The sequence below is a fragment of the Sphaerodactylus townsendi genome, linkage group LG08 (genome assembly GCF_021028975.2).
Source record: "Sphaerodactylus townsendi isolate TG3544 linkage group LG08, MPM_Stown_v2.3, whole genome shotgun sequence".
Classification (NCBI taxonomy): Eukaryota; Metazoa; Chordata; class Lepidosauria; order Squamata; family Sphaerodactylidae; genus Sphaerodactylus; species Sphaerodactylus townsendi.
This window is the reverse complement of record NC_059432.1, coordinates 51,916,937-51,935,453: the sequence shown is the minus strand read 5'-3', so window position 1 is coordinate 51,935,453 and position 18,517 is coordinate 51,916,937. Positions and strand designations below refer to the sequence as shown.

At 41.8% G+C, this 18,517-nt stretch overlaps 1 protein-coding gene across 4 annotated transcripts in view; it reads left to right on the top strand.

The window, feature by feature from the left end:
* Positions 1 to 5,602: 5,602 nt before the first annotated feature.
* Positions 5,603 to 18,517, top strand: part of SLC18A2 (solute carrier family 18 member A2) — a 45,938-nt gene continuing 33,023 nt past the window's right edge. For 2 of the 4 annotated variants that reach the window (XM_048507060.1, XM_048507057.1), the window contains exons 1-3: positions 7,839 to 7,909; positions 8,913 to 9,060; positions 12,387 to 12,738. In XM_048507060.1, the coding sequence (XP_048363017.1) occupies positions 7,907 to 7,909; positions 8,913 to 9,060; positions 12,387 to 12,738 (503 nt within the window). In that variant the 5' untranslated portion in view covers positions 7,839 to 7,906. Of the gene's footprint in view, positions 5,914 to 5,998; positions 6,008 to 7,838; positions 7,910 to 8,912; positions 9,061 to 12,386; positions 12,739 to 18,517 lie in introns of those variants that run through there. The other 2 variants (XM_048507058.1, XM_048507059.1) reach the window with 2 other exon arrangements.

The following is an 18,517-nucleotide window of genomic DNA, read 5'->3' as shown; positions in this document are numbered from 1 at the left end:
ACTGACTTTTCTTCTTCTTCTTCTTCTTCTTCTTCTTCTTCTTCTTCTTCTTCTTCTTCTTCTTCTTCTTCTTCTTCTTCTTCTTCTTCTTCTTCTTCTTCTTCTTCTTCTTCTTCTTCTTCTTCTTCGGCTGCCCTTCTCCTTTCTGGCTCAGGGCGGCTTACAACGTAGTTTAAAATACAATAAATAAAATATCTGTCAATATTAAAACGTTCTAAAAAATCAATCATTTCAGTGAATTCAAGAGACAACTAAAACATTCAGAGTCCATCCATTAATTCTGCATAGGAAAATATGGGAAATCAATAACATGAGTCCATTAAATATCTTACCAAATGTAAACAGGATTACAGGCAGGGAACCTCATCTAAAACACTAATAATCAATTTAGCTTATCATCTTTACAAGCTTTCAGAATAATCTCCACAAATAGTTAACTGACAGCTTGACAAGACTCTCATTCTTGGCTAATTAATTATTTTATTCTGACACCATGCAAACTTATCTACACTTATAGTCCATATATGTTATGTTAATTTTGTTAGTACATTCTTGCTACTTTTAATCATAATAGAATATAAGAAACAGTTATTACATGTTTCTTATCTATATTTGTGATTCTAAAACAGGAGCTATGGGGTGGATCAAAAAATCTACACAATGGGGCTAGAGACAGATACTAGGAATTTTTCTACAAGCCTGAGAGAAGCTTCAGATATGCAGAAAAAATATGAATTATAAAAAAGTGGTCGTTAAACCCCCATGAAACACAGAAGCAACATGTACTTCTTTAAGAAAAGTATGCAACTAAGATGCTGCCTGCAAGAGTATATTGTGTAGTCTTGGTGGCTTTTTAGGAGGTTGCTAGGCAACTCCCAAGCCTTGGTTAGTATCACTGTGAGGAATGGGGGTGGGGTGGCAGACTTAAAACATAAAAAAGAAAACACAGATGGGAAGTAAGAATGGCAAAAAGGAAAAGGGAAAAAAGAAAGCTGAAGGCAGGGTGGGCAACATAAGCATTACTGTATAAACTAAGAATTAGCAGATAAAGACATTTGCTATCCAAGTAACTAATGAATTCTACAAACCTGAAGGGAGGGGTGTTCCTGCGGCTTGGGGGTGGTGTGCCTGTGGCTTGGGAAGGGGTGTGTGGATCAGTGGTAGAGTATCTACGTGCAGAATGTCCCATGTTCAATCCATGACATCTCCAATTATCCACTTTAAAGGGCCAAGTGGTCGGTGACTGGACACATCTCTGTCCAAGACCCTGGAGAGCTGCTGCCAGATTAGACAATACTGACCTTGATAATCCAACATTATGACAGCATAAGGTAGCTCAAATAGCAGGTGATGTGGGAGAGAGAGAAAGGGACTGACAGACGGTGCCAGGTGAGAAGCAAAAGAATTTAGTTCGGTGGGTGAAAAAAGATAGGGGAGGGGCTGCCGGGGGAGTCTGGATGTGAGTGGAGAAAAAGGTGAGGGAGAGACTGCTGGCACTGCTGGCTGGGAGGGAAGAGGACAAACAAGAGGGAGAGAAAGAATGAGGAAATGACATCCCATGGGTCCTCACAAGGTCCCCCATTAGTACATATCATGCTGTGTTGGCCTTAACTAATATATCTGTATTTGAACTGTATCTTTACTCCTGATCTTAGCTTGGTTTTCTTGCCACAATTTCTGGCATCTGAACTCCAATGCATATGACCTCTTTTAATATGAATTAAGACTATTTCTAATAAACTAAAATCCATTTTGTCCTGTAGCTTTGTCCCTTTGCAAGGCTGTTCTATTCTGGATTTTTTTACATTTCCTTTTTGGAGGCACTAGTGGTTAGTCAAGAGACAAAGCCAGTCCTGATTTTGGCCTGAAAAAAATCCTTCCTGTTCTTTTTAGTTAAGGTAGCAACTGCTCCGTTGTGTTTCCTGTCACATCAGTGATATAGTGTTGACAGATTCCATTTATTGAATTGAAGTCTATTTACTTCATGTTTACGATCTGTAGAAAAGTTGAGTTACTTAAATAGAAAACTTTTTGGTAACTTATTATAACTTATTTGGTAACTTATTATAAAAGATCCTTTTGACTGCCCCACCAATCAAGGAAGCTTGTCAGTGGGCCTTTTCAATGACCGCCCACTGTCATTGAAGTATGGAACAACTTCCCTATGGAGGTGCAGCCAACTCTCTCACTTTCAGTCTTCAGGAGACAGTTGGACAGTTTTATTTAGGACTGCATTTGACTCATGTAGGGTTTTTTTAATTTATTGGCAGTTCTAATTGGAGATTTAAATTATGGAATTTTGTGTATTTTTATGATCATTGTTTGTAAGCTGCCTTAAGTCTGAAAGATAGAAAGGCACCTAATGAATGTTTTATGTAAATAAAAAAATCCTAGGATTTTCCCCCCATTACATTGTACAATTATCATGAAGAACAGTTGCTGGAGTTGTGTTGAAATTAAATCTGGCACATGTGCATTTTGCACATTCAGCATTTGAGAATTTTTCTTCCCGAATTCATCTTAGCATTACACAACATATTGGAAAGACTGCCTGTCAAATCATACCAAAGGTTATTGACGTTTCTACTTCATAAGAAAGAAGTATGCATTACAGGCAGTTTGAAAACCTTTGGAGTTTTGTCTGATAGTTGACTAGTTTTGAATATTGAAGGTTCCTCAAGAGAAGATGCTCAATCAAAGCTACAGATTCTCTCAGAAATGGTGACAGTAATCCTATACACTCAGAGTCAATTCTCTTCGACTTCATGGGATCTTGGCTTCTGAATAAAGATGTGAATGACTGAGTTTCAAAATTCAGGTGATCATTCTGGAAATTCCGATAGTGCTAACTGAAAAATTGGAAATTAAAATTCCCTCATACAAGTAGAATGCAACTTCGATAATTCAGGTGAGAATTTATTCTCTTTTTCAGTTGGATGTTTTTAAAATGAAAGCATTCCAAATTAATTCCTCATGAACTAGTGCTGTACTAGTGGTAGTCTGCAAATCACCCATATTAATGATCTCCTGGCTAAATATAGTAATTATGTTATTGTTAGGGTCTTGCTATTTTGTAGACAAAAATTAGTACCCAGATTAGTATGTATTCAGTGCTAGTGTGATAGCTGTTTGCATTATACAACATATGAAGATCCCTGCTGGATCAGATCAATGTCCATGTAGTCCACTATGAACAAATCCATAGAGGATGGAGTTATACTCTGTTCAGGATAAATGTGACAAGAGATTGTGAAGTCATCTGCCATTCCCTGGACCGTCTTTGTTCCAGAATGCTCGGCTTGGGTCCCAGTGCTTTGGGGACAGAGCTAGATAGGTACTAGGACCTAAGCATGACATTCTGGAACAAAGACAGGCAAGGAAATGGCTGATGAATTCCCAAATCTCCCATCATCTTTATCCTGAACAGAGTATATCATTGGCTAGAGAGTATATCAACAGCCTCTCTCTCTAGTAGTAGAGGCAGTATGCATCTTTATATCAGTTTCTGGGGATGAGAGGCAGAAGGATGCTATTGCTATCATCCTGCGGCTGGACTTCATAGAGGCAGCTGGTTGGCTGCTTTGTGAACAGATCAATGGACCCCTGCTCTGATCCATAATTGGCTCTTCTTGTGTTTGTCTTCCACTGTGCCCAACCAGATGCCCAAGAAAGTCCACAGGCAGGGGCACAGAAGTCTGAAACCTCAAACAGTTGCTTTCAAACATTATTGTCTTTATTATTGCTATTAATTTGATTTAGTACCCTGCCCTCTGCAACGTAAGTCATGCCCAGGGTGGCTAATGTACATGTTTAAAACACAATCTTAAAAAGCAATAAATCAACAGTTAAAACATTCTTGATAAATTTCATGATTGTGATTTAACACTTTACCCATCACTCAAACTCAACTGTCACTGTAACAGAATCCAGTGGGTGAGAGGGGGAGGCACCAGCTCAGGGGTTGAGAAGACTATGGACTTGGCAATCTCAGTTATAAGCCTGGAAGACAATTTCAGTCTTACAGGTGCTGTGGAATTGATTTACACTCTACAGGGTCTTAATATCCATTAAGTGTGAGTTCCACCAGATTGAAGCCAGGGCTGAGAAGGCTCCGATGGAAGACAGCCAGGTATCCTTGGGACTGGGGACCACTAGTAAATTACTATCAGAGAATCTGAGGGTCCTCTGTGGGCAATATGGGGAGATGCGGTCCCAAAGATACAATGATCCCAGACCACTCAAAGTCTTAAAGGTTAGTACCAAATATTGAAAATAATCCAGAACTCAACTGGCAACCAGTGCAGCTGGTAGAGCCCAAGTCTAATGTGCTCCCTCACTGGTATCCCAGAGAGTACCCTCTCAGCCACTTTCTGGATGGAGCAGTCTCAAGGGTAGGCCAGCATAGAGCAAATTACAGTAATCCAACCTGGAGGCGACTGTTGCTGTGACCAGGCCTGTACCAAGCAAATAGAGGGACCACTGGCTGGCCAAGCAGAAAAGGCCATCTTCCTCTGTGGAAGTATCTGAAAATGCCTGTTCCGCATATAGATTATCCGAGCAGGTTAAATTCACAACAAAATAATTTAAGAAAGTAAATAAAAATAACAGTAAATCAAATGTTAAGATGTGGAAGTAACTCAGTTGCTTAGGCTCATTCCGCACATGCAGAATAATGCACTTTCAAACTGCTTTCAGTGCTCTTTGAAGCTGTGCGCAATGGCAAAATCCATGTGCAAACAGTTGTGAAAGTGGTTTGAAAATGCATTATTTTGCGTGTGCGGAAGGGGCCTTAGATTTTTAAGCTGTCAGAGTTTTGGAGGTTGTGCTAACCATGATTTTGTCCCTTTGTTTCCTCACCCCATATTCCTTTTTTCCTTTCAAGGTGAATGTTGTGCTTTCCAGATAATCATGTGCTCCCACTGTTCACAATGGACTTGTAAACCCAGCACATAACTTTCAAGTTGATTTGTTTATATGCAATCCCACTGATATGTTCAGTTTCACTTCCAGGCTGATTCTGCATGGGCCAAAAACAGCAGTTTGAAAACGGTGTGAAAATGGTGTAAAAGGGTTTAAAATGGTGTAAAAGGGTTTATACTGTTTTCACACCGTTTTCACACCACTGTTTTTGGCCCATGAGGAATCAGCCCCAGTCAAATCTATTTTGGTTAACTGCAACCCACAAGCAAATGTCTTTGTTCCCATTTAGTTTCTATAGGAGGGGGCAAGTTGCTTATAAAAAGTACATCCATTGGGACGAAAACAGATTTTTTAAAACTTTTAGTCAAGACCAACCCTGGATTTATTGAAACTAACTTCTGCTTTAAGAAAGACGCCAAACATTTGCACGAGAAGCGCCGTGTTTGACAAAAGCACAGCCGACTGGAGGAGGTGACCAGTGTCAGCGTGAGCCGCAGATGGACAGGCCACCAAAGGCAGCTGTCTTTAAATGAGCTCTTTACACATTGCCCTCCTAGTATTTATCCCTTGCACAGCTGTTGCTGCAGCAGCGGCAAAGCCATCTGCGGTCCAAGCAAGGGCTTCAGAAGCAGGCACGCGCCAATCTGCAAAGGGCTTCTCCGCCTTCTGAACATCCTGGACGCAGCGCCCCTCGCCCCTTTTGCACGCGCTGGGTCTGAGCCGTTGCGCGGGGGGGGGGGGGAAGCGAAAAGGTTGAAAGAAGGATGCCCATTGGGGAGGGAGGAAGCCAGGAGTCAGGAGAGCGCGCTTCGGCGGGCCGGCTGCTTCGCCTGGAGCAAAGCGTGTCCTAAAGGAGTCGTGGGGAGCGATAAGGATCAGGCGTGACGTCAAGGAGGAGTCTGGTCGGTGGAGGCGCTCGGAGTCCGGAGTGGCGGCAGAGGCGGGCGGCGAGCTGGAGCAGACGGAGGCGGGCGCGAAGCCTGGTCCAGAAAGGCAAGTGGCGGCTGAGGCGGGTGGGCATCAGCAGGGCGGCGCGAGGAAGAGCGTGGGCGCGCAAAAAGTGAGGGCGAGCGTGGAGCCGCCAGAGGTAGGGGGGCTGTGGAGCGGGGGGGAGGGGTCCTGAAGAGGGAGGGAGTCGGCGGGGTCCGAAGCAAAAGCCCCAACCTAAAGCCGTGGAGTGACTTTTATTAGGGCGAGCGAGAATGCCGCAAACTGTTGCGCAAACTTTTCATCATCTGCTGAGGAAGAGGGCTGGAGAGCTCCGAGGCTTGGACAGCGGTTGGTGCTGTTTTGCATGGTCCCCGGGACATTGCCTGTCAGTGAGGGCTGGCCAGTCGAGGAAGGGAAGGGATGCTCTGGCTGGAGGAAGCGGGAGAGATAACAGAAGGATGTGCGTGGGGAGGGGGAGCGTCAAGGCAGTGGCCAGAAGAAGAAGGAAGTGAAGGGACCCCTGCCCAAAAGCTGTGGCCCAATGGGTGCAACAGCTGCCCACTCAGCCTTGAAGCTCACCTTTGCGGTTAACACACCCCACGGGGTTACTGTGAGGATAAAATGGATGAGAGCTCTGAAGAGGGACGTGATATTTACAGAGTTAGAAAAATGGACTATACTGTAAATCTCTCGATTCATGGCCTTGCTACAACTCCAAAATTTGAAGCTGGCATCTATGAGTGTAAAATTTTGGCCAATTGTTGCCTATATATATATGAGTGTAAAATTTTGGCCAATTGTTGCCTATATATATATAGGCAACAATTGGCCAAAATTTTACACTCATAGATGCCAGCTTCAAATTTTGGAGTTGTAGCAAGGCCATGAATCGAGAGATTTATAGTATAGTCCATTTTTCTAACTCTGTAAATATCACGTCCCTCTTCAGAGCTCTCATCCATTTTATCCTCACAGTAACCCCTGGGGTGTGTTATATATATATATATATATATATATATATATACACACACACACATATACACATATACATATACACACTCTCATTCTTGAACAAAGGGATTATCATGTAAGGCAGTGATTGAATATGGGCTGATGGAAGTAAGAAAGTAGAAGTATGTAAATAAAAATGGTATGAGGGAAAACCAGTGTCTGAGATCCTCCACATGTGCTGTTTCTGTGAACAGGTGGATTTCCATCATGAAATGTGGTTCCCCTGCCTCTCCAGCCTACTGAAATGCTACTGGGAGATGGGAACAGCATTTCATGGGCACTTGGGGTTGCCGTTGTAGGGAGAATGAGAAGTTAACACTCTGTGGGCAGAAATCCTTCCATTCATGGAAACCTTTGGCGAATCCAAAGTAGGGTTGAATTAATTTGCACCGTATTACAAATCTGCCATTGGTTTTTGGTGCCGAAGCTGTGACTGGAGATAGGCGGAAAAGACAAATGTCTCTGAACATGTGCAGCGTGCTCTTAGTTCACCATGACCAACCAGCATATGAAAGATTTAGCAGGTAGAACTTGCAGGGCAGAGGGCATGGTTTTAAAGAAAGGTTGATTTCCAGAACTTCTGCTTTAATTATCAGAGGACAGTGGGAGGAAAGATTAAAAAAAAGGGCTAGTGGGCTAAAAGTGAGGATTGGTATGAGTTAGTTTACACATTGATGCCTAACTTCTATTATAAGATGCATTTTAGTTTGTGGCAAACATTCATTCAGGACCAGACCTTGTGAAAGGGAGCATGACTTGCCAACTGTTTCTCCATCATATTCTGGTGAAGCTCATATACAAGACTTATTTGGAAGTCAAGGCAAACACATTTTAATGGTTTCTACCATGCAGAGAAGCCAAAATATGCTGGCTTTTCAACCATGCTTACCTGTAATTGGAAATCTATGGCCAACAGTATACTAACCGTGTGTCCTTTGTATAGGAGATACCTTCCTACATCTTGAGCCAGAAAGGGTTGTTAAACTAGTACACAGTTTATCCTACTTGTAGGGGTAATAAGAGGGACACTCTATAGTCATTTGGCATGGTAAGTTCTTTGCACGTCTATCATCTTTTGCGGGGGGAAGTTGGGGTTGCGTTTGCTTTCATTTTCCTGCTGACTCTCCTTCCTTTTGTTGGGTGTCTTTTCTGAGCCTCTTGATTTCCAGCAGTGAAATTAGGATTTAGGGTGGTGGTGGTGGTATTTGTTTCTCAGGTTCTTTAAGATGCTCTGAGAATCAATGTATTAGTAATCTGTTAGCGATCCTATAGTTAGTGCTCAGTTGCCATGAAGATTTGCCAAAGCAACTAAGGTTGAGAAATTAGAACAAGAATTTATTGGAAGTATGGTGTGTACTCAGCCCTGGTCAAGAGGAACTTTCTCTCTCCCTGCATGCTGCAAATTCAAGTTGTAGTATTTAGGATGCTGAATATTGGATCAGGAATGAAAGGAGTCAGTTTTGAGAAAGATGAGTATGAATTTGATATCTCCTGACCACAGTCCATACTGGAGATTTTTAAAAATTCAGTGCTGAGTGCTTTTCTTTGCCAAAGGGAATATGTGCAGAGACATTAATTAACACAGAAGTGAAATGGCACAGGCAAGAGGTATCTGGCATTTACACCAGTTCAGACAGCATTTATCTCTGTATTTCTATTCTTCCTCTATTGACTTCAGCCTTTTTTAGTGTTATTTTTTTAAAAAAACCTTACTGAATTAGATTGTCTTGTATTAAGTTTCATAGGAAGGACAACTAGTTAGTTTTGTGAGGTAAATTGGTAGGGTAATACTTAATACCCCTGAGAGCTTAACTATTTTATTTTCATTTCTGAACACAGAAAAATACTACTTTATCCAGAGATTACAGATAGGTCTCAAATACAAAAGCTGAGTCTGACATCTTATTGTGCCTGAGAATGGAGTAAACAGGTAATTGTAGTGATTGTAGATCAGGAATTGTGGCTTGCCTCAAGAAAAATGTCATGAAAACAGCAAGAAATTATGTTTTTTTATTTTTAAATTTGTATTCTTCTTTTTTTTTTTTTTGCAGTATAAACCATTACTCAAGGGAAAAACCATGGCTTGGAGTGAATTCAGTATCCTCAGCTGGCTCAGAGAGAGTCGACAATCCCGGAAACTAATCTTGTTGATTGTCTTCATTGCATTGCTCTTGGACAACATGTTGCTTACTGTAGTTGGTATGTAGAATCTTTTAAATTTTACATCCTATTTAATAAACATCCATGAAAGAACACAAATTATTTTGAATGGAATTGCTGTAGACTTTAAAGACATGTTCCTGAAATGCATAAGCTTTTCCGCCCCATGACACATGTTATTTTGCTTTTATTTATATTTGCAAAAAATTCTGTTTTTTGAGGGGAGAAGCAAAAGTTATTTATAAGCTCCAAATATTACTGGTTCATTTTTTATCTCTACAACATTTTATTTCCTTTGTAGTCTTACAAACCAAAATGACAGGAAAGATAAAACTTAAGAAATATGTTTCCTCTTGATAGTTTTCTTTCTTTGGTTTTATGAGTTTGAGTTTGCAAAGCCACAGTATTCAGTTCACATTTAATTAACTTGCACAATTTCTCATTTTTTTTGATCCATTCAATGACAGAAGTAAATTCTGCTAACACATTTAAACACAGTGGGGGACACTACTGACTTCAGAGCAGTATGATCAGTATTAAAAAAATGTATGGTTTGCCTTTTCACAGCTGTTACCCAGGGCGATGCTACCTTAAGTCAATATGTCCCTGTATTTGCTTGAGTACACAGAAAAGCGAAGTTGAAACAAGTGTTGTTAACTTGCGACAGGAATTCTGCTTCAATCACGCTTAACTGCTTTAAGAAGTTGCTCATGTAGCCACTGTTACTTCTTGAGGATGCAAAAATAAGCACACATTCACAATATAATAAATGTGAAGGAACATGAGAAAAATGAAACTGTTATTATGTAGTAGCTGAATTATTAACTTCATATGCATGTATATAACTATTTAAATAATAGTTAAAATACTTTTTTAAAAAAGCCAAGCAAGCTGCTTACTTAACTACAGCATGAAATTGTCACTATTGTATTAAATTAAAATTTCATTTTAAACAAACATGTTTAAGTCCTATATACCTGATCTTTTAAAATTGAATCCATGCTCCAGTATTAAAATCTGTCTCTGTAAAAGAAAGCATCGGAGCAGAAAATATCAAGTTAAGCATTCAAAGTAGGGCACAATGAATCTGTTCTTGTATTTATTATTGTGAAAAGTATAAATATTTAGACCATTAATATTGTGATTTTTATGTTTATAAATAACTCAGTGGGTGTTTAAGTGACTTATTCACTTGACAACCCATTCAGAGAAAGGCAAACTAGAAATATTGTAAACAAACAAGCAAAGGGCAGTTTAGCAAAAACTGCTTGTTTCTAGAGTATCCTGAACCCTGAATACACTGGCTCAATTTAGTACTGATTTCAAACTATAGTTTGGAGACTTGACTCGTTAGTTGTGATTTTCAATTGGCAGTACCATGATAGGCAAACCAAATCTTAAAGTGTGTGTGTTTTAGTGGGTTTGCAAGGCATCATTTTTTGAAGTTCTGGTTTGATGTAAATTGACATTCTAGTCTTTTTTGCAAACATAAACACTTAATTACTCCCCAGGCTTCTTGTGGTACGAAAAGCATGTGGCCTATGTCACCAGAAGTCATAATTTCCCTTGCCCAGAAAATACATGAATAAAAAATTGGAAATGTTTTTCTTGGTGATTTAAATCCATTTGTCATTTTCTAAACTATATTTCTTCAGTGTTTCAAAACACTGCTAATGAAATGCTGATTCTCATCGCTGCATACTGTTTGTAATGTAAAACTGACATCAATTAATTTGTGAATGCTGCACTGCTATGTTTCATATACACCCTTGCAGACTGGAGTGACAATTCAGGATGTATTTCCCTATTGTGTCACTTTTATAATTAATCCTCTTGAAAAATGTTGCTAAGACAAATAATGCAGTCTGCCATATAGGATAATCTAGAATATATCATTTTTTCAAATTAAAACTTTAGGTTAATGTGGAATAGGAGTGGTTTTTAAACAGGATTTTCTGAACTATTGTTTTGAAAGTTAACAACTTCTATTTCTTGATTAATGTATCATTGTTTCATTTATTTGTAAGTAACGTGCACAATATTTCTATCAGCATCTAGGTTTTCGAATAAAAAGAACAAGTATTCCTGTCCATTTTGTATTCCCCGATAAACAAGGTCCCTCAACTGTTTTTACTATTGTGGACATTTTTATTACTATGCTTAGGATACATTTAAGATTTTAACCATTCTAAACCACTTGACTTCAATGGACTTAGAAAACTGTAACTTTGTTTAGGGTTGTACTTCAAATCAGATATTCTGATTCTTAAAATTATGAGTAGCCTGAGATTCTGTCTTTACTGTCAGAATGATGAATGTGTAATGAAATAAACTATTAAGCTTGGCTCATTAATAAATATAACAGAATTTTATTGGCACATCTTCCTTGGCATTTATAACTTTTTTCATAACAAATAAAATTATTATAACCAGCATAGTACAAATTCTATAAGCATTTAATTTACTTTTCTTTTAAAATATTGTGTAGAATTTCAGAATTCTAGCATATTTAAGATGGGGTCTTTCAGCTGCAATTTATATTTAAATTGTTATTTAATGAATTATTTTATTGTTTTTTATAATGGAAGCTGCACTAATTCCATAAAGGGAAGGGTGGCAATGCAAGCTGAATAATAATAATAATAATAATAATAATAATAATAATAATAATAATAATAATAATAATAATAATAATAATAATTCTGTAGTCTGTGAGAATAAACATAAATCAGATAACTTGGGTAAGAGTACTTTTGTCAATTGAACAATGCTATTGTTAATGAAAGTTGACTAGAACCTTCTTCTTCTTCTGCAGTTCCTATCTATTTAACATGCAAACTTCTGGTATCAGTCTACTTAGTCTCTGATAATCTGATGAGCGTTTCTGAGAGAGTGTGGCAGGATATGGCTTCCTTCTGTCTATTTCTAACCCCATCCTATATTTAGTGCTTAATTTTTACAAAAGTTGATGCTGAGACTCATTTCTGTTTACAGCTTGGTCCCTTTTCTAATTCCTGATGTGGGGACTGTCTCAGTTTACTCAATGGCAAAGAGACGCTTCAGTCTTTTTAAAAAAGTGCTCCGGCGTTATGTCCCTTTGCATTGAAAGTTGTGGTTGAAGTCTGCAAAACTCTGGCACAAATTAAACCCTATTTACATAACATGTTATATGTAAGAAGCCCAGTTTTTGAAATAACTGTGAATTAGCTATTGTTCCATGCAAAGTTATCAGAAAGCCTCCATAATGTCAGCACATGTATTTTGTGTAGTACAGTTAACCATGACCCTATATTTATGTTGATAACAGAAAATGTCATTTTTATTTTCCCTGTAAATGATAGTTGCATATTTGGTTGATTTTTCAGTGCCAATTATTCCTAGTTACTTGTATGGCATTGAACACCAGAAAAATGCAACAGACATCCAAACCATTGGGCCAGACACAGCTTCATTTAACTTGGACAGTTTTCAAAGTATCTTCTCCTATTATGACAACTCTACAATGGTTACCGGAAATCGTTCTGAAGGGACAAGGCCAGGAGATTTTTATCATGCTCAAACGCAGCAAATGGCAGTAAATATGACAAAGGCATCCTCTGACTGCCCCAAGGAAGATAAAGACCTTCTGAATGAAAATGTTCAAGTTGGCTTGTTGTTTGCCTCCAAAGCAATGGTGCAGCTCATCACTAACCCTTTCATAGGACCTATGACGAATAGGTATGCTTTTTCCGTTACACAGGAAGGAAGTATTTAATTCTGATGTGTTATTTAATATAGCTGCATGTCAAACTGGAAATCTTGTTTTCTTCCTTTAATTATTCCCTTTGCATTTATATTTCCTGTGCACTTTAAAGACAGCTTTCACTGTTATATGTGTTTGGAGTAGTATATTCATCATATCATGCACTATTTTCTAAATAACAGGGGTTTGTAAGAAGTAGCTTTCCTTTCCTTTTTTATGTGTCTGACTACTCCTCTGCCTGACTTGCATGTATTTGTACAAACTGTGTCTACCTTTTGGGAACTGACAGTATAAATGTTAGAAGCTGTGAACCAGAAATGAAATATTTAGAAATGAAATACTAGTGAAATATATTGGTATCAATTATTGTGAATACAAAATGTATAATCATAGGTCTGCAGAGTCCCTGAATGTGTCATCGGACATTAGAGGCTTCTATCTTTCCAGGTTATACTTTTGTCCAAATGTTGCTATAAATTAGAAGTTAATTAATTAAAAGGATCATTGAATGTTGATAGAATATGTTAATAAGAGGCCCTCACAGTGGTGATTGTTTAATGTTTGCGGTGAAGAAAGACCCCCAGATCGAGTTGGCAATATTGATTTTGGGCAAGAGCGTGGAATTTGCTTCATGAGCTGACCAGAACAGGTGCAGAAATATCTGTGGACAGTGTACATGAGATGAGTCCATCATAGACATTACTGTTTGTTTGTTTCATATTGAGTATCTAATCTGACTGACAAGTGAAAATGCAGTTGACTTCATTTGGAAAAATTCCATCAGCATAGATCATGTAGGACAATCCTATGATATCATTACATGAACTGTCATTGCAATTCTGTTTTTATATATAGGGTTGCCAGCTGGCCTGGAGAAAAATATCCTGTCATTTAATTAGGGGTGTAGCTGCCTAAAATTGGGCCTGGGGCAAACACAACAGCTGACCCAGTGTGTTACTTGGGCAGGTCACGTGGAGGTCATGTTGCCACCTGCTTCCCCTTGCAACTGCACCTCCACCCAAACTCCGCATGAAGTTCAGGAACGGGCGCAGTTGAATGCTGAGTCAATCAGCATGGGCTTGCTTGCCCCACCCCAAACTCCATGTGGAGTTCAGAGCAGGGTGGGTCTGTTTGATGTTGGGTACTGCTTGTCTGGGTCCAGCTTTAAACTGCTGGCTTTGAGCCTACAGTTTCAAGCTCAACCCATGCCATGCTGAGTCCAGGATCAAACTGAGCAGGTCAGGCTAACTGACTCTAGCTTTATACTGTTGGTTCTACCCCCAAGCTCCACTTAACCTGAACAGTAGCAAGTAACCAGGCTTGGGTGAGTTATGCAAGTTGCATGATATCAAGTCTCTCATTGTTTGCTGGTAGGCCTAGCCCTGATGATGAGTCCTCCAAAACAGCCCTGGAAAGGGTCCTGTCCCTATCCCTGCCTTTCACTGACAGAATTTAAGACATGAAGGCTGGCAGTACTGTTGTTGTTGCATAATAACGGCCACTGAAGACATTTGTTCTGAAACCTATGGATGTTGCTTCTGTTATTTTCAGATTTTGTAATCCTTTCTTCTCAGTTCATTACTCTAGTATCTGGATGTAAGTTGTCACAGGTTTGGCCTTGTTGAAAATTAGATGCATTGTCAAGCAGGGGACCTGTAAGGCTCACAGGGTGAAGTGAATCACAGCTTCCTAATAAATCTGGACAAGAGTTCCCTGGTACCATCAAGGTGCATGGAACATCTTGGGCCTTGATAGACATCTCCCAAAGTGCCTTGTTCATGCCAAGACAAAAGATACTCAAGATACAAAGGTTGGCAGCTTCCTTCCTGACAGCCAGCAGGGCTTCCCTTCTCCAGCTGGCAAGCCTGATGGGATTATTAATCTCCGTGACAGACATGGTACAATGGGGGAGGCTTCATGTGAGATCCCTTCAACGATTCCTGAGACTGCAACAGGCTCAAATTATGGCCAAACAGGACAGATCACTCCCCCTCACCAAAACTCTGAAGGACAGTCTCTGTTGGTGGACCCACCGCAACAATCCCTTGGGAGGAAAGGTCCACCTCCACCAAGACAGAGCCAAATATTCACAGATGCCAGCCTACATGACTGGGGGGCATCTGTCCAAGACAACTCAAGGACAGTGGTCACCTAAGCAAGCAAATCTGCCCATTAACATCCTGGAAATCAGGGCCATGTACCTGGCTCTTCAATACTTTCAGACCACCCTTCACCATTGGCATGTCTTGATTAGGACAGATAATATCACATCCAAAGCTGACCTAAATAACCAGGGAGGCTCGAAATCCTGCAAAATACACCAGGAAGTGATCAAAATCCTATCATGGGCAGAAGAACACCTTCAGTCCCTGGCAGCGGGATATTCAAGGATGCATCAACATAGCGGTGGGCTGGCTCAGTTGACCGGAGATAGTGGAAGCTGAATGGAAGCTCAGCATCCATATCTTCCAACAGATCATTCAGGAGTTTGGGGAACCAGCAGTGGACCTCTACGCATCAGAGACCAATTGTCAACTACCAGTCTTCAGGTCCAGATACCATCACCCCAGGCATATGCAACGGATAGAGTTGGTAGATGGGCAAAAAATTCAGCCCCAGTTCAGATTCGGGTCAGCCTCGGATAGAGGAGCTCGGATTGGCTGAGCTCTGAGCCTACCAGGCTTGGATCCATCTGATCCTGCAGGAACATCCGAGAAATTCGGATGCATTTTTATTTTGTTGTTGTGTTTTCACGTTTTGGCCTGCAAGGGGTACATTTTTGGGTGTATTGGCACCAAAAGTGCAGGGTATCATCAGAAGGCTGTCCTGATGATACCCCCCCATTTTTGGTGCAGTTTGGTTCTGGGGGGCCAAAGTTATGGGCCCTCAAAGGGGGTGCCCCATCCCCAGTTTTGCAGCAGTAGCACAATATGGCAGCCCAGCCTTGTGCTAGCCTGCTCCATCCATTCATCATTCATTCGTCAGACCTGGAAGCAGCAGCAGCAACAAGTGTGTGAGTGGGGTCATTTTGGGGGGTTTCAGGGGGGTTATTTTGGGTTGGGGTGTTGGAGTTGTGTTGCCGCAGAGAGAGAGAGGGGGAGAGAGAGAGAGAGAGTGAGTCCCCACCAGTGATCCTTGGGCTAGGGGGATCAGCTGGCATCTCACTTTTCCCCCCGGCTTGTTTTTTTTTTGAATGAATGGAGTTTGCTGGGGGAATTTGGGGGGTTGCAGGCGGGTTATTTTGGGTTGGGGTGCTGGAGTTTTGTGCCGCAGGGGTGTGTGTGTGTGTGCGTGCGTGTGTGTGTGTGTGTGTGTGTCCCCAGCTGAACCTTGCCAGATGGGAGTGTTTGTTTACATTTTTAAATTGCTGGCTGGGAGGTTTTTTCTGTTTTGCAGGGCTCAGCTGCGTGCACCTGGAAGGGTTTTTTCTTTTGCTGGGGCAGGGATCCCACGCTGCCCTTGCAGGGCTCATCTGCGTGTGCGCAGGGGAGGTTTTTTCTTTTTGGGGGCGGGGATTCCGCGCTGCCTTTGCAGGGCTCGTTATGCACACAGAAGGATTTTTTTCTCAGGCTCAGGGTGAGCTGCAGTTCGGGGGACCCACCGCTCCGAACCTCATGGATTCAGAGCGGCTGATGTTCAGAGGCCTTGGCTCGGCCCCGCGGCACCCAAGTTCACCCGAGCCATGCCCAGCTCAGGCTGAACCACTGGGTCGGAGCTCCTGAACCACCATCTCTAGCAACGGATGCTGGTGTCACCTTGGCCCAAGACTCTACTGTATGCCTTTCCACCCATACCAGTCATTCCCAAGTTCCTGAAGAAGGTTTCGCTGGAAGGTGCAGAGTGGCACCATGCTGGCACCATGCAGAGTGGCACCATACTAGTGGCACCATGGTGGTCAAGATGACCATGGTTTTCATCAATTTTTTAACTCTCAACTGCCCCCGCTCTCAGGCTACTGACTCTTCCAGACATGCTTTCCCAGGGTCCCATTTACCACCCAGAGCCTCAGTGGTTCTGCCTGACTGCTTGGCGCTTGAGTGGTAAGCTCTAAAGGAAATAGGATACTCTGAGAGCATCACCGACACCCTCCTAGCCTCTAGGAGGCCCTCCACCAATAACATTTACAACTACTCCTAGAAGGGTTTTGTTAGATGGGCCAAGAAGTGCGGAATCAATTCTAAAAAACCATTGGTGCCACATATTCTTCAGTTCCTCCAGGAGGGGTTCGAGAAGGGCCCCAGGAGCGTGAACTTTAGGAGACAGGTGGTGGCCCTCACGACTGTCTGGCCTAGGTTACAGGGATATCCAGCATTCAGACACCCGGATGTCATCCAATTCCTTAAAGGAGTACAGCAAAAACAACCTCCAATTGTGCCTTGTCCATGGAGGCTAAACACAGTTCTCACAGCACTTACCAAACCCCCCTTCAAACCCACGCAAACTATCCCACTCAAATGGCTACAAATGAAGGTTTTATTTCTGATCGCCATTACATCGGCCAGAAGAGTCTCCGAACTCAGAGCGCTGTCCATCAATACCAACCTTTGTTCCTTCCACAAGGATAGGGTAGTGTTGTGGCTTGACCCGACCTTTCTTCCTAAGTTGGGTTCCAGCTTCCACATCAAACAGGAGATAGTCAACCCTACGTTTTGTCCATTTCCCTCACACCCCAAGGAAGTCCTGTGGAATAACCTGGACATCTGTAGAGTGTTATAAGCCTTCATCATTCAGACAGAGCCCATCAGGAGAACCGAGAGTCTGTTCATTAACATCTCTATGCCAAATCTGGGATCCCAAATGCCTATGGCAGTGGTGGCAAACCTTTGGTACTCCATATGTTATGGACTACAATTCCCATCAGCCCCTGACAGCATGGCCAATTGGCCATGCTGGCAGGGGCTGATGGGAATTGCAGTCCAGAACATCTGGAGTGCCAAAGGTTCGCCACCACGGGCCTAAGGCAACCATTAGTACCACCATAAAACACTGTATCAACAAGGCTTACAAGACATCACACCTACCGATTCCTTCGGGAATCACTGCAAATTCAACATGTAGTACAGCCACAAACACAGCCTTTAGGAGACTGATTCCTGTAGAGGACATATGCTGGTTGGCCACTTGGTCGTCCATCTCAACATTCATCGGGCACTACAAAATTCACTCCCTTGCAGCCACAGAGACCGCCTTTGGTAAAAGGGTGTTAGGACATATTTTTTTAGACTGATCAGATCCCACCCATTCTTCAGGGACACTGCTCGGGGAGGTCCCATCCAAGATGCCCTCCGTCACCTCCAGGAGAATGGTCCATTTGTCACTTACCATGAAGGGGCCTTCTCTTGGTGGGCAATGAGGGCATCATTCAACCTCCAATCCAGTCTGCAACCTAGTTCTTAAGAACATAAGAACATAAGAACAAGCCAGCTGGATCAGACCAAAGTCCATCTAGTCCAGCTCTCTGCTACTCGCAGTGGCCCACCAGGTGCCTTTGGGAGCTCACAACTTCACAACTACCATACGTTATCAGCTTAATGTTACAGTTCTCGTGCTGTTACCATTATTGGAGCAGCAGTGGCGTAGTGGCTAAGAGCAGGTGCACTCTGATCTGAAGGAACTGGGTTTGATTCCCAGCTCTGCCACTTGAGTTGTGGAGACTTATCTGAGGAATTCAGATTAGCCTGTGCACTCCCACACACACCAGCTGGGTGACCTTGGGCTAGTCACAGCTTCTCGGAGCTCTCTCAGCCCCACCTA